The sequence below is a fragment of the Meles meles genome, chromosome 17 (genome assembly GCF_922984935.1).
Source record: "Meles meles chromosome 17, mMelMel3.1 paternal haplotype, whole genome shotgun sequence".
NCBI lineage: Eukaryota > Metazoa > Chordata > Mammalia > Carnivora > Mustelidae > Meles > Meles meles.
Window position 1 is genome coordinate 41,626,018 of NC_060082.1, and position 26,390 is coordinate 41,652,407.

Sequence of the window (26,390 nt, forward strand, 5' to 3'; positions counted from 1 at the left end):
TCTTACTTTCTCTCTGCCTCTCCCTGCACTTGTGCTGTCTCCATCTCCTCTCTCTAAAATAAATAAATAAATCTTTTTTTTTCATTTTTTAACTTATTTTTACTTATTTATTTGATAGCGAGAGTGATTACAAGTAGGCAGAGAGGCAGGCAGAGAGAGAGGGAGAAGCAGGCTCCCCGCTGAGCAGAGAGCCTGATGCCGGGCTCGATCCCAGGACCCTGAGATAATGACCTGAGCTGAAGGCAGAGGTTTAACCCACTGAGCCACACAGGTGCCCCAATAAATCAATCTTTTAAAAAAAAATCAGCTCTTAATTTTATTGATATTTTCTATTATCTTTTTAGCTTCTCTTTCATTTATTTCCACTCTAATCTTTATTATTCCTTTCCTTCTACTAACTTTTCTAGTTCCTTTAGTTGAAAAGTTAAATTGTTTTAGATTTATCTTCTTTCGTGTAGTAGGCCCATATTGGTATGAACTTTCCTCCTAGACTGCTTTTGCTACATCTTACAGATTTTGGTATATTGTTTTTCTGTTTATATTTGTCTCTATGTATTTTTTTTTTCATTTCTTCTTTGACTTATTTTATTTATTTTCCTCTTGTAATTGCTTTCTAATTTCCTACTCTTGTGGGTGGAAAATATGCTTGATATGGTTTCAGCATCTGGAATTTATTGAGACTTGTTTTATGCTCTAATGTGTGATCTATTCTGAAGATGTTTCATGTGCACTTAAGAAGAATGTGCATTCTGCTGCTTTTAGATGGAACGTTCTGTATATGTCTGTAAAGTCTATCTGGTGCATTGTGGTGTTTAAAGCTAGTGTTTCCTTATTGATTCCTGTCTGGATGATCTACCCATTGATGTAAGTAGGGTATTAAAATCTCCTACTATTATTGTCTTGCTGCCCATTTCTCCATTTAGGTCTGTTAATATTTGCACGTGTGCTCTCTCTCTCTCTCTCTCTCTCTCTATATATATATATATACTTATAAATGTATGTCTTTTTGCTGTATTGACTCCTTTATCATTATGTAATGTCCCTCTTTGTCCTTAATTACATTGTTTGTTTTGAAATCTCTTTTGTCCAATATGAGTATAGCTACCCCAGCTTTCTTTTCACTTCCATTTTCATGGAATATCTTTTTATATCCTTTGACTTTCAGTCTCTGTTTGTCGTTACTTCTGAAGTGAGTTTCTTGTATGCAACATATAGATGTATCCTATTTCTAACCCATTTAGTGTCCTTTGATTGGAGAACTTAGTCCATTTTGATTTAAAGTAATTATTGTTAGATATGTACTTATTGTCATCTTTTATATTGTTTTCTGAATGTATTTATAGTTCCTTTCTTCTCTTGCTGTCTTCACAATGGTTTGATGACGTTCTTTAGTGTTATCTTTGGATTCCTTTCTCATTTTATGTATTTGCTTTAAGTTTTTGCTTTGTGGTTATTGTGAGGCTTACAAGTATCATCCTACATATATGACAGTCTATTTTATGTTAATAGCAACTTAAATTTGAACACATTCCAAAACTATACCTTTACTCCCCTTCCACATTCAATATATATGATGTCACTTTGCATCTTTTGTGTATGCCTTAACTAATTGTTGTAGCTTTAGTTAATTTTACTTTTGTCTTTTCACCTTCTTAGTAGCTTCATAAGTGATTAATCACTACCTTTACTATATATTTACCTTTTTCAGTAAGACTTTTACTTCTTTGTGTTTTCTTGCTTTTAACTAGTTCAATTAGTTTTCAGCTGAAAGAAGTTTCACTAATGTTTCTCATAAGGCTGGTCTAGTAGTAATTAACTCCTTTTGCTTTTGCTTGTCTGGAATACTCTATCTCTCCTTTGCATCTGAATGATAGTCTTGCTGAGTAGAGTATTCTTAGAAGTTTTTTCCTTTTAGTACTTTAAATATGTCAGTGCTACTTTCTTGTGACCTGAAAAGTTTCTGCTGAGAAATCTGCTGAGAGCCTTATGGGGGTTCCCTTGTATATAACAATTTGTTTTTCTCTTACTACTTTTATGATTTCTCTCTTTATCTTTAACTTTTGACATTTTAATTATAGTGTGTCTTGGTGTGTGTCTCCTTGGGTTCATCTTCCTGGAACTCTCTGGGCTTCCTTAACGTGGATGTCCTATGTTAGGGAAATAAATGATTTTCCTGTCTCTTTCTTTTCTGTTTCTACAACCCCTTTAATACAAGGGGTTATTTGATGTTGTCCTAGTGGTTCCTTAAGCTATCTTTAGTCTTTAAAATTCTTTTTTGTGCTTACTGCTCTGTCTGGGTGAGTTCCATTGCTTTCTATTTCTGCTGTAGATTTGTTCTTCTGCTTCATCTAGTCTCCTACTGAACCCCCGGAGTATATTTTTCAGTACTGTTATTTTTCACCTCTGTGACTATTGTTTGGTACTTTCTTATGCATTCTCTTTCTTAAAGTTCTCACTACATTCATCTGTTCTCTTCCTGCATTTGGTGGGTATCTTTTTGACCATTATTTTGAGTTCTTTATCAGGTATATTACTTATCTCTTTTTCTGGGGTCTTGTCTCGTTCTTGTATTTGACACATATTTCTCTCTTTCCTCATTTTGTTTGCATTTCTGTGGTTTGTATGTACTAGGCAAACAGGTACCTCTCTTGGTCTTGAAGGGGTAGCTTGTGTGATGATGATCTTTTTTGTTTATCCACCATATGCTGTAGAGCTTAGCTGTTTCTTGAATTTTTGTGATTGTTTAAGTAACCTGGCTTATTCTTGATTTGCCCCCATTGTCTGGGGTATGCCAAGACCTGTCAGTGATCCAAGGTTGAGGGGGGGACATCTCATTTAGCACATGTTTTCAGGCTGGTCCCTCAGGCTGCAGCTTTCAGAATATGGAAGTACAGGGGTACATGTCTGGTTCAAATGGTAGAGCATGTGACTCTTGATCTTGGGGTTGTGATTTTGAGTACCCCCTCCCCCACTGGGTGTGGAGATTACTTAAAAATAAAATCTTTAAAAAACATGCTAGTATATACAATCCTTTTGGGCCATAATCGTAATTCTGCTTTCCTCTAGACCAAGAGATCTGGAGGTGTCTACTGGGTAACAATTGCAAAAATAGGGGCTCTGTGTAATTACAGAGGCTCCTTTTAGAGAAGACTCATCAAGCTGTGATGAGGTCAGAGGGTACACAAGGATGGTGTCTCATTGCTTATGTTTCTTGGTGGTACCTCTTTAGCATTTAGATGTGTGGGAAACCTGAAGCCTGTCCCTTCGGCTATGGCTCCAGGCTAAATAAGAAGGCACTTTTTTTTTGCAGGAAGCCTGGAATTGTGTTTCCGACTGCTGTTTTGTGCAGTAGCCAAAACAATGGAGTGGTGGTGGCCTGCCAATAATTGTCTTTCTGATTGTTACAGTCCCAATGAGTTCTGGAATGACAGTTCTCTGGGCCAGCAACACATAGAGATCAAGGGGGTGTCCCTTGTGTACCTGCTAGCTTTAGAAGGCAGTCAGATAGTGTAGAGGGCATGGTGTGCTTGCCTGCTTCAGAAAGGCAGCAGGAAAATGTCTTGACTGCTCACACCTATAGACTTCAGTAATGCAGTGAGTGTGCCTTGTCTGTGTGCATGTGCTGGCTTTTGGCTGGGAGAATGCCATGATCATTTGTACTGACCAGCCCCAGCCTGGGGTTGGGAGAGTGTAGAACTGCCATTTTAGTGGACTTTAGCTAGGGAGGGGAGAGAAGTGTGATCACACTCTCCTACCCTACCCAGGGTGAAGGGGAGCACTGCAACTCCCCATGCTCTCTGGCCTCAGCAGGTGTGGAGACCATGCACCTCAGTTGTTGTGGGGGTTGGGTTATTGTGTCCAAGCTCACCCACCTGTGCCCCAGACTGTGTGTAGAGTGCAATAACGGTAGCTACCAGCAACTCTGCCACTGGGGAGTATCTGATGTCCCCATCCTTCCTTCCAGTGCCTCTAGATCAGGAAACAAGTCTCCTCCACATATAGTCTAGGCATTTTTCAAACTTCTTTTTGCTTTTTCTTTCTTTCTTTCTTTCTTTTTTATTTTATTTTATTTTTTTTTTTTTTTTTTTGCTTTGCTTAGGTCTTGGGGCAAGTAAGACCACAAGCCCCTCCAAGAGAGGAACCTTAGTTTTTTATAGCATTTGGAGCCCCCTCCTTCCTAAGACATTAGCCCTGTTGGCTTTGCAAATAGACATTCCAGAGACTCATCTCTGGTGCAGGTCCCAGAGGCAGGAGTGCTGATGTGGGGCAGCAACCCCTTAGTCCCCCGGGAGAAGTACCTACGCCCTGAGGTCTCTCTTGTGGGTCACTATACCATGGGGCTGGGCTGTTTTTTGAGTCTCTCTCTCTCTCTCTGCATCTCCGACCCATCTTGATGTGGCCCTTTTATCTTTTGTTGTGGAGATCAGTTCATCTAGTTTTCAGAGGGAAATGATCCATATGTAGCTATGGATTTGGTGTGTCTTTGGGAGGAGGTAAGTTCAGGATCTTCCTACACCGCCATCTCGGACCTCCTCCTGCTTTTTCTTTTCATAACCAAAAATAGCAATGCAAACTATAGCATCTGTGTTATACACATTAGGATTCAAATTATGTAAATCTCTAATTCCACACACAAAAAGGATTTATATCAGATTCTATTTATAAAGTCAGGAAAATTCCTTTCACCAGAGCCTTAATTCTTATATTTTTCAAGTCCTTAAAAAAAAAAAAGCCATTAAAAAAAAAAAAGCCTGCAATTTACTGTATGAAGATTTCATATAGTCTAGTGAGCTTGTTATACGTTTTTCTCTAGTCATCTTAGGGTAGTCGGGCTTCACACAGCCATATTGATCAAAGTTAGGATCATTATGTCCTCAGCCCATATACATATTTTAGAGCCTATCTGTGACAACTCTATCTCATCGTGGCCCTAAAAATTCCTTTCCAAACGAGTCAGATGCTCTCTTCTTTCCTGCTCATCTGCATCTCCTAGGAAGTGAGAACTTTTAGAGTTTCTTAAAATTCTAGTGTGTTCTGATGTAGTGGTGTTCAACTTTTTTGACCCTCCCTATATGTACATGTATGTTTGTCTGTCAGAAGCAGTTTTCAGAAATGACTCAGTGAGATGCACTGTAGTATTAACCTTCCCTTTTTTCCTTTTAATTCTGATTATGACTCACTCACTACACTGAGTATTAGATCATGATCATGATTCAGTAATAGAGATTTAAAGTTTCCATGGCTTGTGGATAAACCCCAATCTATTCACCATGACTTTGTCTTAGAAGTGTTACATATGAGCTGTCTGCCTGGTAACATTAGAAGCCTGCAGGAGTTGTCCTACTTCTGGGTGCTGGAATTATTGCCCTCATGCTATAGAGAAAAAGCAAAAACAATTCCAGGTTTAATAATATCCACCATGAATTGAATGCTTACTATGTGTCCGGTGCTATGGTTAGCCTTCTTAATATCTACTCTTAAAACGAGTTTGAAAATTAGAACCAACATCACCATTTTGGTGACAGAGTAGGGAGAACGAGGCACACAAAGCTTAAACACATTAAATAACATGTCCAAGATTATATAGTTTGTAGGTGGCTTTACAGCTCAGACTTTTTCACTACCATACATTCTCTGAAAAAGATGTTCCATTGTGAAGGGTCTTCTTTAATGCTCCTCTTTATTGTGCCTAAGAAAAATTGAGAGACCTGGAAAAAACTAAAGCCTAAATTAAACTTTGATAATCTACCCTGTGTGCATTCTTGCTGCTTAAATAGAGAACTCAGGCAATGTCAGCATAATCAGGTCAGTGCTCTTTCGATACAGGATGAATTAAGATTGCTTCTATAATTTGTGGCAGTCCCAGGAGCAGAAAGTTACCTCTGTGATGTGCAGTTCTTTGAAGCCAAAGTTTATAGAAGCCCCTGTTTCTGGTTTTTACTGGTGTTTCTGTATTCGCCCAGGGTAATAAGATAAGTTCTTATTAGCTCCATTCCATATGGAAGCAGGTCTTACAAATTTCATTATTGGTAATGGGCTTAGCAGCTTCATAAGAAACCTTGACATCCCAGCAGACTGACAGAAGAAGCAAAAGGATAACCAGTTCTTCTCTGTAATGTTTAGTCTCCTCTGTTTTTACTCTTCCACCCAAGAGACATTTTTCCTGTCCCCAGAGGAGAAAAGTTTGTAACAAAGGGATTGAAAGTGTGGAGTTTGGCTTCTGAGTTAAAATCTAGACCTGCATTGTCTAGTAGTAGTATGGTAGTTACTAGTATGGTATGGTAGATACTAGCAACATGTGCTGTCATCAAACACTTGAAATATAGCAAATCAGAATTGAAAACATTCATGCCAGATTTCAAAGCCTTAGAGTATAGAATTTTGTTCATTTTTAACAATTGGTTACATCAACATGTGTTATCTCAACAGATAGTATTTCAGATTCATTGCTTCAATAAAAGGTTATTAAATTTAATTTCCTCTATTTTTTTTTAGTTTCTGAATGTGGCTTCATGAAAATTATAAATTGCATATATATGGCTTGCATTCTGTTTCTTTTGGAAAGCATTGATTCTAGACCAGTGCTTCAGCCACCTCACCCAACCTCGCTTTGAAATATGGCCCATTAACTTACCTCAGGATACTGCCCCTTCCCTCCCATTCAAAGAAAGCTAAATTTTGCTCACTCTTTTCTTCTGATCCTTTCCCCCTACACCTGGTTGAAGAAGTATTTGGTGATTTACTGGACAGGTAGGGCACATAAAATCAAGTTTGCCCCTTTGGAGGACAGATAATCTCGTTTGATGGGATGGGAACACCAAGCCCAGAGACAATGGATTTGCTGTCAATATTCTGTGAAGCAAGTTTGAGAAATTAGAGCAAAGTTCAGATTTTTCCCATTTTGACTACCTCGGTGATTTTTTTTTTTTTTTTTTTTTTAAAGAGAGAGAGAGCATGCAAGAGGAGGGAGGAGGGGGGAAGAGAGAGAGAGAGAGAATCCAAAGCAGGCTTCATGCTCAGTGCGGAGAAGTGATTTTGTTTTTGATTGAAATATTAAATTCTTCCAAGATAATGTGCTTCTTTGTACATGCTCATGTTGCTTAGTCACAGTCTGTTTGGTTTTCTCTTAGAGACCCCCAAAGCCTTAGTGAGTTCAGCCCTAAGAAGTGGGGATGGTGGGTTGTCAGTCCCTGAACCCTGGGAGCTGAGGTCCTGCTATAGTTTGTTGGTCACAGCCAAAAAGACCAAAGTAACTGATGAAAACTATTTCAAAGGAATTGAACTATCATGTGCATTTGTGTTTCTTTGTGCCTATAGTAAAAAGTTTCTGTTTAAAAAAAGAAGTTTCTGTTCAAATAGTTTTCAATTAAAAATTCTCTATTTTAAAGGATACATTATGAAAAGAAGAAAAATCACATTTTTCAATTAATTTACAATGTATTCAAGGAAAGACTAACAATTTATTCAAAAGTGTACCATTATAATCAGATACTTTAGTGTATGCTAATTTATAAAATTTCAGTAAAAATGTTAAAACCATTCAGAAAAATAGTATTTAAATGGATCTCGTGTTTATTGACTTAAAATATTAAATGAAAAAGATTTGTTTAAAATACACAATCCAGGGGCACCTGGGTGGCTCGTTGGTTAAAGCCTCTGTCTTCGGCTTGGGTCATGGTCCCAGGGTCCTGGGATCGAGCCCCACATCGGGCTCTCTGCTCTGCAGGGAGCCTGCTCCTCCTCTCTCTCTGCCTGCCTCTCTGCCTACTTGTGATCTCTGTCTCTCAAATAAATAAATAAGATCTTTAAAAAAAAATACACAATCCATTAAATTTTTGTTATTCCTGAATTTGTGTTATATGTGAGGGTAGCTTGTCCCCAGGACATACCTGTCTTTCAAGTTGTGTCCAGGTACTGTTACCCTATCAATCTTTGCAGTGTATATACTAGAACAATAAATTCTCCTTTTTTTTTTTTTAAGGTTTTATTTATTTATTTGACAAAGAGAGATCACATAGGCAGAGAAGCAGGCAGAGAGAGCTAGAGGAGGCTCCATCCCAGGAACCTGGGACTAGGACCAGAGCCGAAGGCAGAGGCCTCAACCCACTGAGCCACCCAGGCACCCCAATTAATTTTCCTTTGATAAAGATTAGCACAACACGGAAATCTCAGTTGTAGGTATATGCCCTTATGCTAATTTTGAAGCCATTCCTTTGACCAGAGAAGCTTTTCAGATGTTAATTGATTGATCTTCATTTGACATTTAAGCACAAGAGTGTTGTTGACTTAAGTAAATATTCTCAGCATCTTTGTGGTCTGTTCACTGAGAGGAATCTTTATCTGTTCTCTGCCTTCATGTCTTCAGGGACCTTAGACCAGTCTTCTATATCTTAATTTGATCTTATTTTCCAGGTCATCAATTCAGTTTTTCTAAGCCTCACAGGCTTGGTATTCTCATTAATAATGGTGTCTGTCCATTGTTATCTAGATGTCCTCATTTTCCTCTCAGTCTTGTATAGTTTAGAATAGATCTTTCTCAATCTATTCATAGCAGTATCTGTGATGTTTAATATTTGCTCATTTGTATTAAGTAAATTAACACAACTTGCTTGAGAAGTCAGATGTGACTAGTTCACATCAAATATGGTAACTTTCAGACCAAGTAAGTAAAAACGACTGAACAACAACAAAAAAAGGTATATAAAGAGTACTCAGGAATTGATCTTCCCAGCACTGTGATATTAGTAAACTGGATAATGCTACCAGATTTAGCAAGTAATAGGATGCTCACTTAAATTTGAATTTCAGAGAAATAAAAACTAATTTTTTAACATAAATGTTTCCCATGCAATATTAAATCCCATGCAGTTTACCTGGGCGTCTTACATTTTCTCTGGGAACCCTAAAGTTGGGGCAAACACAGTAGCTTTTAACTCCTGTGGAATTATAAAATTATAAGACAACTAAAGCTCACAATGTAACTGAGCACATTGAATTTAGTACACTTTCTTTATAGGGCAGCTGCCCTACTTAAATCCTTCAGTAAAATGCAAACAAAAAGCTAAGAAGTTAAGAATTCTTTTACTCATGAAATATTGTTGTGCTCCCTCCCTTCTTTTCAACCTCCCTCCCCAACTTTGGGGATATCCCCTTGATTCTCACCAGGGCCGGTGGTACAGAGATGTTGCAATACCTGCTCTCGGGGTTAGAGCCATACCACTCATTCTGTCTCACTTAGCCTGTCCCAACTCTATTTCCTCCTGACGTTCAGGAGTTGCAGATGCTCCCTTGGTGGCAAGGGCAGAGTTGTCCTCTCGACTGACATTCGGGCTCAGAATGCTGCATCTTTTTTGTTTAGAGTCCAAAGCTACCACTGCTCCTTTCCCCTCCCTGCAGCTCTGTTTGCTACATTTGTTACAGATTCTCTGGTTCACGCCATCCTCTTCATGTTTCAGGTCTGTGTATTCTATTTTACCACTATGATTGTGAACATAGCCCAACCGTAGTCAGCAAGAAATACTAACTTGGAGAAGTGCTGTTTTCGGTGGCTATTTAGAACATTGCAGCCCTGCACTCCAGAAAGCATTCTAGCCTTTGCTGGGTGGGAGGCATATTTAAGTAAAATGTGTGCTTTCTGTTTTTTCCACAGTAAATCTGTGTGGAGGCCTCTTTTATTCTTCTTTCCTGTAAATTGGGAAGTTGGGGCGCCTGAGTGGCTCAGTCAGTTAAGTGTCTGACTCTTCGTTTTGGCTCAGATCGTGATCTTAGGGTTGTAGGCCCTAAGCCTGTAAGCCCCATGCCTGGCTCCCTGCTTGATGCGGAGTCCGCTTGGGAGTCTCTGCCTCTCCCTCTCCATATGCCCCTCCCCCTGCTCTCTCTCCAACAACAACAACAACAACAAAATCGGGAAGTTAGCATTATGAACGAAAATGTGCTAGCTTGCTCCAAAGTTATCTTTGAGGAACCCCTAGAAGAGCAGGGTTTTGAGCAATGAGACCACCTGTTTCTTATGGATAAAAACGTTCACTGTGGCATTGGCCATGGCAGTAGCCCTGTCAGATGACATTCTGTTTTAAGATGGTTTTTATATACCCTCTCCCCAAGGAGCCAGCTCAGATCGTTTCACAGGGCAGAAGTGAGTGCCCAAGAAAGGAAGATTTGCCCAACCTAGTTTCCATTTGTGACTCAGTGTGGGACTTGACTCACCTTCCACTTAAATAGCAACAACATGGGCTCATTCTTTTTTTTTTTTTTTTTAAGATTTTATTTATTTATTTGACAGACAGAGATCACAGGTAGGCAGAGAGGTAGCCAGAGAGAGAGGAAGGGAAGCAGACTCCCCGCTGAGCAGAAAGCCAGATGCAGGGCTCTATCCCAGGACCCTGGGATCATGACCTGAGCTGAAAGCAGAGGCTTTAACCCACTGAGCCACCCAAGTGCCCCAGGCTCGTTCTTTATTCTCTTGACTTTCTGCCCTGGTTTACCATTTTCTCTTTTCATAAAATCATTTATTCGACAATTATCTGTTTAGCTCCTCCTATGTATGGGGTACTAAAATGTGTTACTATATGACACCATGTCCAAGTGGCCCGGAGCTTAGAGGAGGTACAATACATCCTTCCCCAAAGCAATATGTAATAGGTTTTGTATAAGTTTATATACCGTGGTATTATTAGGTCATAGGGAAGCAGCATTATTTTCACTTGGGATCATTAGGAAAGCACTATGGAAGGAGTCTATATGCGCCTTTATAAATGGACAGGATTTCAGCAGGAGAAATGTGGGAAATAGGGCCATCCAAGGCAGAGGAAATTGCACAAAAGCATTGAAGCTTGAAAAAACAGTGCTATTTTGTGGAATAGGATGTGATTTGGATGGAATGGAATCAGGTTTTGTTTTATTTCGTTTTTTGAGGATAGTTGGGGGAGCTACATTGTAGATAGATTTGAATGCTACACAGGAGCAAGTCAGCACTTTAGGTCGGTTAACTTGGAAGTACTGGACAGAGTAAAACAGAAAATCCTCTCCATCCTGATTTAGATGGCACTGTCACAATCTAAGCATAAAGCCGTAATATCCTGAATTGTGGTGTTCCAGAAAAGGACACATGTCCTAACTGACCGAAACAACACTCGCTTATTTTCATATTGTGACTAATTGTCGATTATGCCTAATTACTTTGCAACATAGGAACTGTTACGTGTGACTTGGTATCAACCACTTAAAGCTTTGAGAAAATGAGAGCTTTTCTTTGTAGAACCGGGTCTAAATAAAGAAACAGTGCCAGATAAACACCTGGAAAGACCCCTCCTTTCAGTCCCCATGACTACTGAACCAAGTCCCAGCACAAATGGCAACTTAATAAATGAGAAATAAGTGGGGTTACTTTTGCAATTTCTCAATGTTTAGCCAGTTACATTTTCTTTTTTTTAGAAATTTAGACTTTAAACATCCTCTCTTAGTAACTTGGGTCTATTAACAAAAAAAAAAATACGTAAAAATCCATGGCCCTCTTAACATTTAAATCGGAAGCAAATATGGATATCGATGAAAGGAGCGGGAGTAGTGCTTCAAAAGTGAGAAGGACCACAGCCGTGAGTAGTCTGTGTGTCTGTATGTTTCCCAGGTCAGTGTTTGAGAACCTAAATAACTAGCAGTCTAGAAGATAGAAAAAAAAAAAAAATCCTCATTTCATATGTTCTTAAAATCTTATGAAGTAGAATAGAAGACCTTACTCCCTTAATTTGTAACTTCTAAAAGGCCCTCAAATAAAAGAGGAGGATCTGTATCTTCCTTTGATTTCATATGGTATTAAGAACCTTGAAGAGAATCTGAGCCTGTTAAATGCTACTATGATCACAAGGTGCAGTGGATGGGAATTCCCTGACTCTTGCCTAACCATGATCTCAGTCCACTACTTCAAGCTGTTTTACTGAGAAAGCGTTAACATGTAAACTTGGAAGGTTACTGTAGATTTCTAAAACATTATATTTAATGTGCTTTGCCTCTAGGAGGGTTTTAAACACAGTAATTATGTGATTCATCTCTTGGCATTTTTGAAGTGAAAGGACTGATTTTGAAATAATGCAACATTTTAATGTATCTTTATCTTTTATTGCTTTTCATATAAAATGAGGTAAAACAGTGAGAAAACTGCAAACAGTTTTTTATTACAATTTTTGCAATTCCAATGGTTGTAGAATTACTAATTTCTTTTTTAATTTCTTTGTTTAAAATTTTAATTTCTTTGTTTTTTTTCCTGGAGTAATAGCTATAGTTACTTCCATGTGTCATCCTTCGTATTGGGAGTAAGGACACTTTGGTATACATTTTGCTATGAAGGTTTGGCTTGTGAGTCTATGAGTACTTGTGTCATCTTTGATTTGGGGCAGATTATTTCCTTTTGCTACTGCATCTGACTAAATGAGGTTACAAGAGAATGTAGAACTTGAAGCAGAAATTATATACACTCTCCATCATGGAGAGTATACACTCACCATACCTGCTTCCCGTGTTCTGATTTATTTAGCACATTTACAAAGCATCTACCAAAGTCCCAGTGACAGGGAAAGAAAGATAAATAACAACTGATCATGGTCGACCTAGAAGTGATACCCAAGTGGGGATATTCATGCATGGGTACCAGTTAATTAATACAACTGAATGGAAGATCAAAGGACCAATTGACTAAGGGAGGAAAAAGGAAAAAGACAACTTTCAGAATAACTCTTGGAATATCAGCTCAGACATGGATTTTCACTCCATTGAGACTGAGAATATAAAGGGACACCTGATTAAATGGGAAATTCCAATTTGAGTTTTTGACTTGTCCAGTTTTAGATGTAAAGTGATAGATCTCTTAGACCAGTAGTTCCTAGATAACAATTTGTAGATTTTTGCTTGTGGCTGCATAGGAATTTGTCAAAAATACAGCTTGCCTGGAAGTACTATAGAGATTTTGGTAACTTAAATCTAGGTGAGATCTGGAGATTTAGGTTCCAAAATAGCTTCTCAGATGATTCTGATAACTGGTAAGGCTTGGCATCTACTTTAGTAAAGAGCAAGGAGAAAGAAGACAGATGGTAGTTGGAGTCACAAAAATGGATATGATTTTCCAGGAAGAACATGGAGGGTGAGCAGAGAACAAGGGTAAGGATGTAACACCATCAGATAAGGAATACACAGATAAGGAATCAGTTAAGAAACTAAAAAGGAATATACTGTGTTGAGTAGTTGGAATATATATTTACCTAGATCCCCTAAGTCTTAGAATAGTAATGCTCATTTCTGAATCAACATAGAGGGGAAAAAGTTGTCGAATAAAAATCTCCAGGTTTCTATTCATGATGTATTCCAGAAAGGATTAATAAAGCTTCAAATATGCCTTATTGGAAAAAAACATTTTTTTCTATTTCCAGGAAAATCTGTTGGAGAAACAGAAATTGACCCTCTTGAAAAGGGAAAATTGAACAAAGTACATTATCAGAAAAGTATAATATTGGGGCGCCTGGGTGGCTCAGTGGGTTAAAGCCTCTGCTTTCGGCTCAGGTCACGATCCCAGGGTCCTGGGATCTATCCCCACATCAGGCTCTCTGCTCAGCAGGGAGCCTGCTTCCCCTCCTCTCTCTCTGCCTGCCTCTCTGCCTACTTCTGATCTCTCTCTGTCAAATAAATAAATAAAATCTTTTTTTTTTTAAAGTATAATATTAATTGGAATTTATAAAACAAAAAAATGACCTTTAGTACACTTACTAGATGGGATTAGAATATTTAATTCATTGAAAAAACCTTTATAATTGAGAATTAGAACTTTTTTTTTTAATATTTTATTTATTTGACAGAGAGAAATCACAACTGGGCAGAGAGGCAGGCAGAGAGAGGAGGAAGCAGGCTCCCTGCGGAGCAGAGATCCCGATGCGGGGCTCCATCCCAGGACCCTGGGATCATGACCTGAGCCAAAGGCAGAGGCTTTAACCTACTGAGCCACCCAGGCGCCCCGAGAATTAGAACTCTTATAGTCTCTCAGGAACAAAGCTTTCTGTTCTTAGCCCTGTTTCTTTTGTTACTGTTGTGGTGATCAGCATCTTCTTCTCCTAGGTGAGTAAAAACTTAGGTTAGTGGAAATGTGCTGTTATAAAAAGGAACAAAATGGCAATTATATAACCTGACCTCATATAAAAATTAATTGCCTTTTTCAAAATCCATATCCCAGCATGTGGAACTTTATTGATCTTAAAGGATTTTTAAAATAGATACATTATTGACATTTACTTACAAATGTAGTTATTGTTCCCTTACACTCACTCTCCTTTTAGGTTTCAGGTGACCCTTTATGTAGGTGAATTATAGGATCACTTCAATAGTTGTCTAGTTGTCTGTTCCCCTTTTAATTTAGTGGTCTTCACTAGTCACATTTGAATTTTCAGGGAGCTCAGCGAACAAGTGGTCAAATGGCCAATAGTGGTCCCATTATTTTTTACCTGTAGGGTTCTGCATTAAAGGTGATTTTTCATTTTTTATTTCACTTTTTTTTTTGTTTATAGGGTTTGAGGGGGAGGGACAGAGGAAGAGGGAAGGAGAGAATCTCAAGCAGGCTCCACCCCCAGTATAGAGCCCCAGGCAGGGCTCAGTCTCACAACCCTGAAATCATGGCCTAAACCAAAATCAAGAGTGGGTTGCCTAACCAACTGTAGGTGCCCTTACCTTAAAGGTGTTTTTTTTTTAAAGTCATCTGAATTAACACAATATTGGGAGACTGTTTTATTGTGAATAATATTTTGTCACCGAGGAAATGATAGGCAACAATAAATATCTTTGAATAAACAAAATTTATTGGTGAGAATACCACAGTGAGATTTTCAAAATTATTGATGATCAACTTGTTATAATAAAACCGGTGAAGAGGTTAAAGAGGGATAATAGTCCACACAGACTGCTATCACTTTTCATAGTAAGTTCAGCGTGTTACCAGAATCACTCTGAGGTTGAATAATTCACTAGAAACACTCTAGGAACTCAGTGGAAGCTGTTAAACTGATGGTGCCAGTGTATTATAGCTAAAGGAAACAGATTAAAGCCAGCCGAGGGAAGAAACACATTGGGCAGAGTCCAGGAGAAATGCCAAACATGGAACTCTTTTTTTGTCTTTTCTCCATGGAGTCATTAATAATATAGCTTTCCTGGCTTCAGTATGTGATGGTATACATGGGATATTGCCCCTTCATTTAGGGAAGCTCACTTGGGTCTTGTTGTGCAGAGTTTTTATAGGGGCCATTCATGTACTGCCCACATGACTGGCCTTTAGTTTTTTAGTCTCTTTATAGATAGAACCTATGCTGCATAACCCTAAGCCCCATGATAAACCACACGGTTAGATTGTTGGGTCGCAAAGCCCACATACAAACAAAGACCTCCTATCAAGCATGGCATTCCAAGGGCATAGAGATCACCTCCTAGTAAATAGGGATAAAGGCCAGCACTCTTTTTGTGTAAGGTTAATTCTTCACTACACACTAATTCTTTCAGAGAATAAAATCAGATGAGATCAAAATGAAACAAGAGTTCACAAAACTGACTACAAAGACAAGGAAATGAAATGGCCAGATTAAATGGTTCCTTGTGGTCCATAGGACAGTTAAAACATCTTCATTCAAGATTATCTTTCCATATTCTGGATCCCACTCAGCTTGCCCCTTTATGAATTCCCTTCTGTAGACAATTAGAGTCATATCTCCTGGGCATGCCAGGAGTAGTTTCCTGCTTTGGGACCTCTGTTCATGCCACCTTGTAACATACAGTTGATTGTTGAACAAAATGGGTTTGAACTGTGTGGGTACATTTATACACCAATTTTACCTGATAATTACAGAATAGTACTCTAAGTATATTTTTTCTTCCTTATGATTTTCTTAACATTTTCTTTCCTCTAGCTTACTTTATTGTATGAATGCAGTATAAAATATGTATAACATACAAAATATTTGTTGGTCAACTATTTATGTTTTGGTAAGGCTTCCAGTCAATAGTAGGCCATTAGTAGTTAAGTTTGGGGGGATCAAAATTATAGGTGGATTTTTGCATGGGGAGTTTGTGCCCTTAATCCCAAGACTGTTCAGGGATCAACTGTATTCTCTTGAGATCTTTCCATTTTGTTGAATCCATCATGTCTATGGTATCCAACCCAGTCCTCATCTTCTGAGAAGACCCCTTTCACCAATGAACTTTTCTATAGTCACTTTCTTTGCTGGATTTTCCATATCATTTATTTGGCTGTTAGAATATGTTTCCCCCCAGTGATATTTGCACCTATATCTTGTCTTAACAAGACCTTAACCTCTTGCAACTTAAGGATATAATGGCCTTTATCCTTTTTTTTTTGATCCTGTAAATCCTGGTACAATATCTTGCACATGATATGCATGTGTTAGAGAGATGCTTGAATGGTAAACTTTCATAGAGACATGTGCAACCAGGAGGATACTATTCAAATGTATGAATTAAAACATCTTATACTTATAAATTTATAAATAATAAAATTTATAAATCTAAATTGTACTTATAAATTTCTGAGGTAACCATGTTAGTCCAGAAAAATATTGGAATAATTTTTGGCAATTCATTGAAGACACCTGCAAACAAAGGTCAGTAAAACTCTGGAAAGTATCTAGAAGTATTGCCATTCTGCTCCTACCTCAGGGCTCCTACCTCAGGGCTCCTACCTCAGGGGAAATCCTTTCCCCTTTGCCTGTAATGCCCTTTCTCTGAATAGTTGAACACTCAGAAAGGCAAAACCACCCCACCTGAAATATCAGCCTTCTCCTCACTCACTATCTCTTTACCTTGTTTTATTATTTTTTTCACAGTTCTTTTCTCTAACCAATATGATACACTTGTTTTTTGTCTCTTTTCCCTGTTACTAGAATATAAGTCCCATAGGGAAAGGATGTTGCCTTGCAAACAGCTGTATCTTCTGCATGTAATATAATGCCTGATTCTGAGTACATACTCAGAACCAAGTATTTGTTGTATACATAAATGAATTTTACTAAGCGACAAGTAGAAAGCTTAATTTTTTATGTACACTCAATTTTTATGCCATTTGATTTAAGAAGATGCAAATGCGGGGCCACCTGGGTGGTTTAATGAGTTAAGCGTCTGCCTTTTGCTCAGGTCATGATCCCAGGGTCCTGGGATCGAGTCCTGCATCAGGCTCCCTACTCAGTGGGGAGTCTGCTTGACCCTCTCCCTCCCCCGCTAGTATTCTCTCACTGTCTCTCTCAAATAAATAAATAAAATCTTAAAAAAAAAAAAAGATTTAATTGCGCTCAAAGAGTTTCAAAGAGAAGCATTTAACTGAGGGTTGCCCGGTTGGGGGTATTAAGGAGGGCACGTATTTCATGGAGCACTGGGTGTTATATGTAAGCAATGAATCTGGGAACACTACATCAAAAACTAATGATATACTGTATGGTGACTAACATAATAAAATAAAGTAATTGAAGGAATGGTAGAATGTTTTCTAAAATTATTGAGTTCTTCAGCCTGTAAAAACAATAACTAGATGTGTACATGGTCAAAGTCAATAAAGTTATAAAATGTAAAGATTAGGTGAAAATAGGCATTTTTATCAATTGCTAGTTATTTAGAAGTGTTCTTTAGTTTTGTGGAAAAATAAAAAGTTATTATTATACAATGGGAGTAAATATAGAGCTCTTAAATTTTTTAAAAAATCATAATTTTTAAAAGATATTACAGAGTTAGAAGTGCATCTTACTTTTGGAAATAACACCGTGAAGTTAAGTTATTGTGCTTCATTCCAGCAGAAGTTGCAGAGTTTATCATTGCTCGTTGAATGAGGTTCCAAGACCAAGTGCCTCAGTTGAACCTTTATTTTGGGACAGTGAGTGGTTAGCAATCCTGGAATGAGGACATACCCATATATGGCTGTAGATGCATTTGGTGGGTGTATTTGGAGTCTAAAAGTAACCCCAGGTATTTGTCATAGAGAGTCATCTCTGCTCTGACCTAAATTTCATAGGCTCTCTGGGAAACTAGGCTGTGCCCATAGGCTGCAATGCTGCTTAGTCTTCCAGTCCCCAAAGAATGCTTTATTGTATTCATGTTTCCCATTCCAGTCCTGGCACATCCTTCAGGATCAAGGTATCTATCACTCTGTCACTTCTTCCTGTCCCCTTCCTTCCCTACCCTTTAGTTCTCATTGTTGCTTCTCTCCCGAAGAAATTTCCTTCTAGTTGACACCAGAATGTGGCTTATATTTTTGACCTTTGTGTCAGGCTTTGATTCTGAGACATTTGGCAGCATGTGTGTTCAATGCTTGGGAAACAGGTTGCTGCTTACAGTAGGATTTCGTTAATATTTATTTCTTTGCTTCCATATTATCTCACTTATGCTAAGGCTTCCCCCCACCCCCACTTGCATAGTCAAGGACTGGCAATGATCCATTCTTTTTGTGTTACTCTTTCTAGCTCACGATTTCAATAGCATGTTTGAAAGTAGAATGCACTTTCATATTTTCTCCTTTTATCTCTGCCTCTTTGGATTTTTGGCAAACATCAAGGCAAATAAATCAGACCCACCACTGCAAACCCATCTGCTTTCAGGAGCATGTAAGCCGACCAGTTTGTGATGTATTACCATAGATCTGGCTCCAACATAGAACTAAAGAAGGATCCCTGTGAAGTAAGAATAGAAGGCACGTTCTAAGGTCAAGTGCTTTTTAAGCTCTGAATCATTTATCTGCTGACTGAGTAGGCGTGGTCTATAGTAGCATTTTTAATAACACTAACAAATTAGCATGGCGTTTATACAGTTGAAGTTCTTTTTGGTAGATGAAAAGTAAAAATGCGTTATACTTTGGATTTGACAATAGGGATTAATAAGAAAAGATGCTGTCATAGTTGTAAAGATGTAGCAAATTAAGGTATAGTTGAGGTGTTCGTTTATCGACATCACTTTTATACTTCATCTGGTGCTAAGGTCACATGGGAAAACAATCATCTGCAGTAGAATACCTTTCCAGTTGTTGACAGCCCAGAAATTGTTTTATAAAAAAAATAATGGGCTATGGTCATCCAAACCTATCTTCCTAATACTTGTTGACACTTGAATGCTGTATTCATTTTTTTTCTCACAACAAACAAGTAAGTGATGATTCTCTTGGAATAGGAATTAAGAGGATTGCAGACATTTTAGGGAATATATTTAATACTAGAAGAATGCCTCATATAATACTCTTGATAGCAGGCTGTAAATTGAATCCACTTAAAATGATCAAAAGTTAATCGAGCTACTTTAGAGTTGGTTTTAAATTGATTTTCAACAAGCCAAATTATATCCTCTGTTGGAGCATGGATTTTTATCACACCAGAGATGATACCTTTTTTGAAAATAAAAAGGTAATTAAGTCTTGTGACTTAGCAGTTTGGAGATTAAAGAAAAACCTTCAAAGTAAACTAAATAGAAATTTAGTTTCTACGTGGTGGTAGTGTCAGGGGTGTGGGGTGGCAAGGAGGCAGATAAAACTCACTTTTGAAGACTTTCTTCCAAACCTTTCATAGTTACTCTCTGCTTCTGGTTAGAGTTAGCTTTTGTGTGTGGCCCAACCTGACTGGCTCGCTAGGACAGATGCCATCAAGGACTTTGCCTACTAGTTACATACTTGCTGTTGATGGCCCAGAAGGAAGGCATGTGAGAGGGACAATGGCATTTGTCCTCTTCATAACCATGACTTTAACCCTTCTCTGATTCTCAGAAGCTAAATTCTGAAGTGGTGATGGACATGGTAGCTCCTCGGGCAAATTCAGCTTCTCCTGTACCCTGATCTTTCCATCCTCTTCCTGGGTTGTGATATCTTTATTTCATGTATATATGCAGAGCTGGGGCCAGAATGTGTACCAGTTGGTAAAAACATTACTTTATGCAAATAATTATTCACTTTTGCTTTTATTCATGGATTAGTAGAAATAAGGAAAATTTAAGACACATAAGATACATGATAGGAAATTCAGAATGGGGAATATATATATTAAACTGTCCTCATGCTGAAAGCACTGTTCATAACATTCATGATATCCAAAGAAAAACTGTTGTTTGCTTCATTGTTTAAAGTGCACACATGCAGAAAGATGTCTAAAATAGATTTTCACCAAAACATTTAAGTAGTTACATGTGGGGCGCCTGGGAGGCTCAGTTGGTTGAGTGTCTGCCTTCAGCTCAAGTCATGATCCCAGGGGCCTGCATGGGTTCCCTGCTCAGAAGAGAGTCTGCTTCTCCCTCTTTTTCTGATCCTCCTCCCACCTTGTGCTCTCTCTCTTCAAATAAATAAATATCTTTAAAACAAACAAAATAAACAGTTAAATGTGGTTTTTACGGAAAAGGAATAATAATTGACTACTTTTTACTTGTTTCTTTAATGAATACTCTGTTTCTATTGGGCAGTATATGAATAAGTAAGCACTTGGCATGACATAAATTTTGCATTATCATTCCATTTTACAGATGAGGAAACTGAAGTTTAGTAAGATTAAATAACTTGTTTGGGATCCTACACATATTAAGTAGAGTAGCCAGAAATAGAACCAAAGCCACTGATACACCATACTGGGCTGAAGATCAGAATGGGAAGTAAATTGCAGATCAAGTTGTGAACCTCTCTGGATATTGGTGTAGTTGCCCATGAAGGAGTGACCACTTTCCTCTCCCTATTCCGATGAGAACTGTTAGGATTTAAAGAGATTCTGCTTGGGGCACCTGGGTGGCTCAGTGGGTTAAGCCTCTGCCTTCAGCTCAGGTCATGATCTCAGGGTCCTGGGATCGAGCCCCACATCGGGCTCTCTGCTCAGCAGGGATCCTGCTTCCTCCTCTCTCTGCCTGCCTCTCTGCCTACTTGTGATCTCTGTCTATCAAGTAAATAAATAAAATCTTTAAAATAAATAAATAAATAAAGAGACTCTGCTTATAGGAACCTTCCACGAAAATGACCTCATATCCGTTTTGATTGTGTTATAAAATGTTTCTAGTCATATTTTTTTCTAAAAGTGTTTTCACATGAAACCTTTTACAGATATTTAGGTGGTGAAATATTTGGCCTCTTTTTGGTCCTTCTCTATTTTATTTTGTGTAAAAATTCACTACTATAATTGGAATAAGTCTAAATAGAAAATTAATATTGAGGGGCACCTGGGTGGCTCAGCGGGTTAAAGCCTCTGCATTCGGCTCAGGTCATGATCCCAGGGTCCTGGGATCAAGCCCCGCATCGGGCTCTCTGCTTGGCTGGGAGCCTGCTTCCTCCTCTCTCTCTCTCTGCCTGCCTCTCTGCCTACTTATAATCTCTATCTGTCAAAAAAATAAATCTTTAAAAAAAAAAAAAGAAAATTAATATTGAGGAGAGAAATCATCATTTTATCTTCCTTTTACAGAGCATCAGCTTTGATTCAAGTATTTGTTGAAAGAGTGAGTGAATTTGGGACTGATCCTGAATCTCAGGTCTGGATTCCTGAAATATATACTGTTCTTACTCTCAACAGTATGAGTGTTTGGGAGATGATTAGCTTTACCTTTGAAAACGTGATTATTTTCTCTAGTCTAGTACACAATTTCATTCATATTGGTCTATTTGTAAGACTCTAGTGTACCTTCTGACCTTTGGTTATGTGAAAGGGATCAGTGAACAATACAGCAAAACATTTTAGTTTATAAAGTGAAGTTCCAGAAATTGTTCCCTTAGTCAACTGGGAGCAATATGTTGGAAGAAAACTCTAGAAACACATATGTATAGAAAGCATTTGAAAGTAATCCTAGGAAGGGAAGGCTCATTAAAGTCAGGAAAAGTTGATTTTGGTTTCCATTTGATTTTTTGCCCATTTATTTTTAGAAACAAATCAGGAGGATTCAAGTATGCATAGAAAAAAAATTACTCAGTATTATGCAAAGTTACTTTCTAGAAATTTTTAATCAATTTCCCTTTCTCTGAATCAGACTGTTGGTACCATTTAAACACAGTATGATGCCAAATGAGTAGGCAGTTTCCAGGGAATATAGTCCAATGATGTCTCTCCCTTAACATCTTGAAAAGTGTAAAAAGAGTTATCCTGTGAGCCACTCAGCACATGTTTGCCCCTGAAATAGTTCAGCAGTGGAAGTAGTAACATTTTCATTGGTCATCTTTTCAAACAGCTTATAATTGGGGACTATGACTGTGTGGAAGGAGAACCTTTCTATTAGGGAAAACCTGCACAGTGAAAACTTTCTTCTACCTGATACCAGATCCCCTACTCAAGGAAGCTCTGGCTCAGACTGTGTACCAGACCATAGCTCTTTGTACATTACCTTTATATTCATCTTCTTCTATGCGCCCACCTCCCCTCAAAATTTTCTCTATCCTCAGAACTTGGCATTTGCCTTTATAAATATACGCTTTCTCTGTATCCTTTTACTTAAGGTATGATAATTTTTTTAAGTTTCATTTTTATTCAGCTGTAGCATTGCATTCCTCTAAGCCATCGGAATTTCCTCTGGACTGATTTGCAATGTGTTTGGTGTTTGCTAGCAAATTTGGAACATTTCAGTTTGTGTCCTTTCTCCACATGGTATAAGATCTAATTACCACTCAGCATGAAACAGCAGCTGAAGTGAAAAAGGCAGCAAGAGAAGGCCCTGGCTTAACTTAGAGCTAATCAACGACTTCCTTCTTACATACTTCCCAGAGGCAAAGAAAAAGGGAGCTAGCACTCATTAAAGTAACTCATGTATTAAACATTTTTTTCCTTCCTTGATCTTAACTGAAATGGAGGATTTGTTCAAATCTTTATGGAAGCAAGACATTAAACGACACCTTTAATTTGCACTAGTAGTCACAGATGCTTCCTTCACCTGTGCAAAATGTTTTCATCATCAGTGTTGCTAAAAGTAGTCCCATCCTATTTTCTTGACATATAAACAGTTAAACAACATTTATGGGAATCAAACAAAATCAAATGAATGATTAATCACTTTTACTCAATTTTGAGCTTTTGGATCCTGAATCTGTCTTAAAAAGAACTTCTAGATTTATCTTTAAAGCGTGTGTCATCCTAATGTGGTCATTTAGGGCTTTTTATTCTCTGGAATGAATGCATTAGGTAATCAACCTATTAGGAGGAAATGATGGGTAGCTTTACTTTTTAAATTACTATAGTCTGAGTTTTCACTTATCAGATTATCAAAAATTTAAGAAGTTAGAGAATCTGTGGTGTCGGGCTGGTGTGGAAAACCATCTGCTTCACCAGTGTTTGAAGAATGTGTTGTTACAACACCTCTGGAGGGAAAGCGCCTTCACCAAAAATGGAAATGCACATGCTCTTTGACTTAGCAACGCCACCTGTAGGAACCTGTTGTTGAACACGTATGCATAAAAATGTTCCTAGTGATATTACTTGTAATATAAACAGAAATATGCAGAGAAGTCATTAATAGGAGAATATTAAACAAATCATGGCATGTCCATATCCAGATACCTTATTCCTTTTGATAGCTGCTCTTAAAGAGAATGAAATACCATGTATTGATGAGAAATATTCTCTGCATTATCCTATTACATGAAAGGAGCAGATAGTTTTCTTCTATTTGTGCTTCAAAAAGCAGAGGATAGAGATGTGTTTATACAACTTTTCTCCCTCACCTCCCTCTCACATAAGCATATATTCACACATCTATAGATAGATGGATGAAGGATACAAAGAAACTGTTGGTAGCATTTATGTCTGGTGAATGGAACTATGGGTCTGGAATGGGAGGCCGGTATTTTTGGTGAGGGCAACATACTTTTTTTGTGCAATTTGAGGTTTGGTTTTTTTTTTAGCATGTATATATATTATTTTTCAATTAAAAAAATTTTTTAAATTAATGACCAGGTCTGTTTTTTCCTGTTTTAGGACTCAGCCCAGGAGAGTGTTATCACCCGAGACATTCATCGTACCTTTCCTGCACATGATTACTTTAAAGATACCGGAGGAGATGGCCAGGAATCACTCTACAAGATCTGCAAGGTAGGGCCCTCCACCTCATTTTTTTCTAACTTATTTTATAGGGCCATATCTTAGGAACCCATCGTAAAGACTTTTAGATTTTTTCCTGTCTTCTTTTCTTAATTGCATTGTGCCCTATTGATGCTAGACAGCCAAAGCCCCTTGCCAAGAACTCTCTGGTGTGAGAAAGAATTCAGGAGCAAGGTGTTTAGAGAAAGGGACAAAGATTTATTAAGACTAGAAGAAAGCTATTTCATGAAGTAGCTATCTCTTTGCCTCTAATGAAGGGTTTTAAGGTTTTCAAATTAGCTAATGGTATAGGGAGGGTCTTACTCTCTAACTTTGGGTTTATTATTTACTTTGGGTGGTTAGTTTCATTGTTTTAGGGTTGCAGAGTTACCTACAGGGAGCAGTTTGAAGAATGTTGAGCTTTTACTGCTGGAAGGAGTAGGGTTTTGTGGTTTCCTATGAGTCAGATTTTGTGACTCTTTTGGGACTGCTGGCTTTTAGGTTAAGGGTCAGCCTAAAACCAGAATGGCTTTACTTAGGTCAGCTCATCTCTTGAGTCTCCCTTCCCTCTTGCCTCAGTGTTCTCTGCTCAGCGCAGAATCCTGAAGGCAGTTTCTTGGCTGCATGTCCCATCAGGGAGGGGGCTCAGTAAGGCCTCACTTTAGCTCTGCTGCTAACAAGAAAGGAACAAAAGGTCTTCTCAGCTGCTAACAAGAAAGGAACAAAAGGTCTTCTCAGGTTACACAGCAAAGGCTGCCCAGGAGTCCTGATGACTGTCCTCCTGTTCTCCTGAGAAGATAATGTGGCAGTTGACAATTTTTGTCACATAAGGGTAAGAAAACAATGCGGTTTTTAAAGACTAGCAAGTTCTCTGAAATTATTGGTGTATTCTAACATGTCACATTAGACATCTTCATGCAGTTTTTATGTCCCATTTTAAAATCTTTGCCCTCCTTACTAATAAACCTGGAAGAAAAAGTTTTTCCTGATTTTTAGTAAATATGCTCTGTGTGGATATAAAAGATTCTGTTTTTGTTAATGGAGAATAGTCATCAGATTATTAATTTTTCAAGGTTATATCAGGATTGCAAAATAACTTTTTAAATCATTATTTGTAGTTAACTCATATTGTCAGTGCTAATTGAGGCCAAAAGCTAAAAATTACAAAGTCCATTCCGGAAAGTTTTCCCTTTCTTCTCAAATTTAAGATGCCTTATGAAATGTGGTATGTAACTTAACATTGTCCTCACCCCCCATTATAGTAGAGATTACTACTGAAGATGAACTACACAAAAATCTTGTAATAATATGGAGGAAAAAGCAAATACCATGGCTAAGTTTGTAAGTTATGTAATCAGTTCCTGAATTATCAAATTTATCCTTTCATTGCATAGCGAAATTTGCCAGTAAGTATTCAGGAGTGCATATAAGTATCATTTAATATTTACAGATTTTTAAAATATTACTTATAAAAGTACTTGCCTGCTTGCGATAACCACGTAGGACTGATGCTTCATTCTGAAAATGGCATAGCTTTCATTAAAATCCTTCTTGCATATTTGTGGTTTAGCCCTTTGCCCACTCGTATTTTATCTTGTTTTTTTCTTTTCTTTTTTTCCTTCTCTCTTGATGTAGCCATTTGGAGGTTTATCATTCAGAACTAGAAATGCATAGATAACTTAAAATCTGAGAGTGTACTGACTTCTGGAAAGTAATACATCATCTAGTTTTTAAAAATGCCACAAACCATTGAATACCATTACGAATATATAATATATTCATTATATGAGTGTAAAAGACAAAATTATTAAAAAATTTTCCTATCAGTTTTGAAATTCTATAAGCTAGTTAGCTTGTCATGTAGGGAAGATGTCAAAATTTATGTAGTTTCCTGGTTTATGGAGAAGCGTCTGATTTATGATATATGGGAGAACATTTCCCCCCTTGCATTTAGCGTATTTTCAACCAATCAGTAACTTTTTCCTTTAGTTTTTCTCTGGCTGATACTAGAGAGCTTTTTCACGTAACTAAAGCAGATGGTTTTATGTGCTTGCAGCCTCTGACTTACAATTTTGTTCCCTTATAGTAAAAACAGTATTCCCCTCATTATACAATATTGACGGGAGAAATATCTGAACCAGTACCAAACACAAAGATAACATTTAAATAGTTGGTACACTTAAATAGTTGACATCTTTGATATTGCAGATAATAAGCCAACCGTGAATTCGTTACACAGTGTTTGTTAGTACATTCACATACCACATGTAGCCATGTTAGATTATTAGTGTATATTTGCAACATGATTAGAGAGTTTTAAACCTCTAAGTAAAGAATATTGCAACAACGTAGCTCTAA

At 37.8% G+C, this 26,390-nt stretch overlaps 1 protein-coding gene across 4 annotated transcripts in view; it reads left to right on the forward strand.

The window, feature by feature from the left end:
- Positions 1 to 26,390, forward strand: part of RABGAP1L (RAB GTPase activating protein 1 like) — a 762,787-nt gene that overhangs the window by 420,362 nt on the left and 316,035 nt on the right. For all 4 annotated transcript variants that reach the window (XM_045983134.1, XM_045983136.1, XM_045983137.1 and 1 more), the window contains exon 14: positions 23,931 to 24,044. In XM_045983134.1, the coding sequence (XP_045839090.1) occupies positions 23,931 to 24,044 (114 nt within the window). The remainder of the gene's footprint in view (positions 1 to 23,930; positions 24,045 to 26,390) is intronic.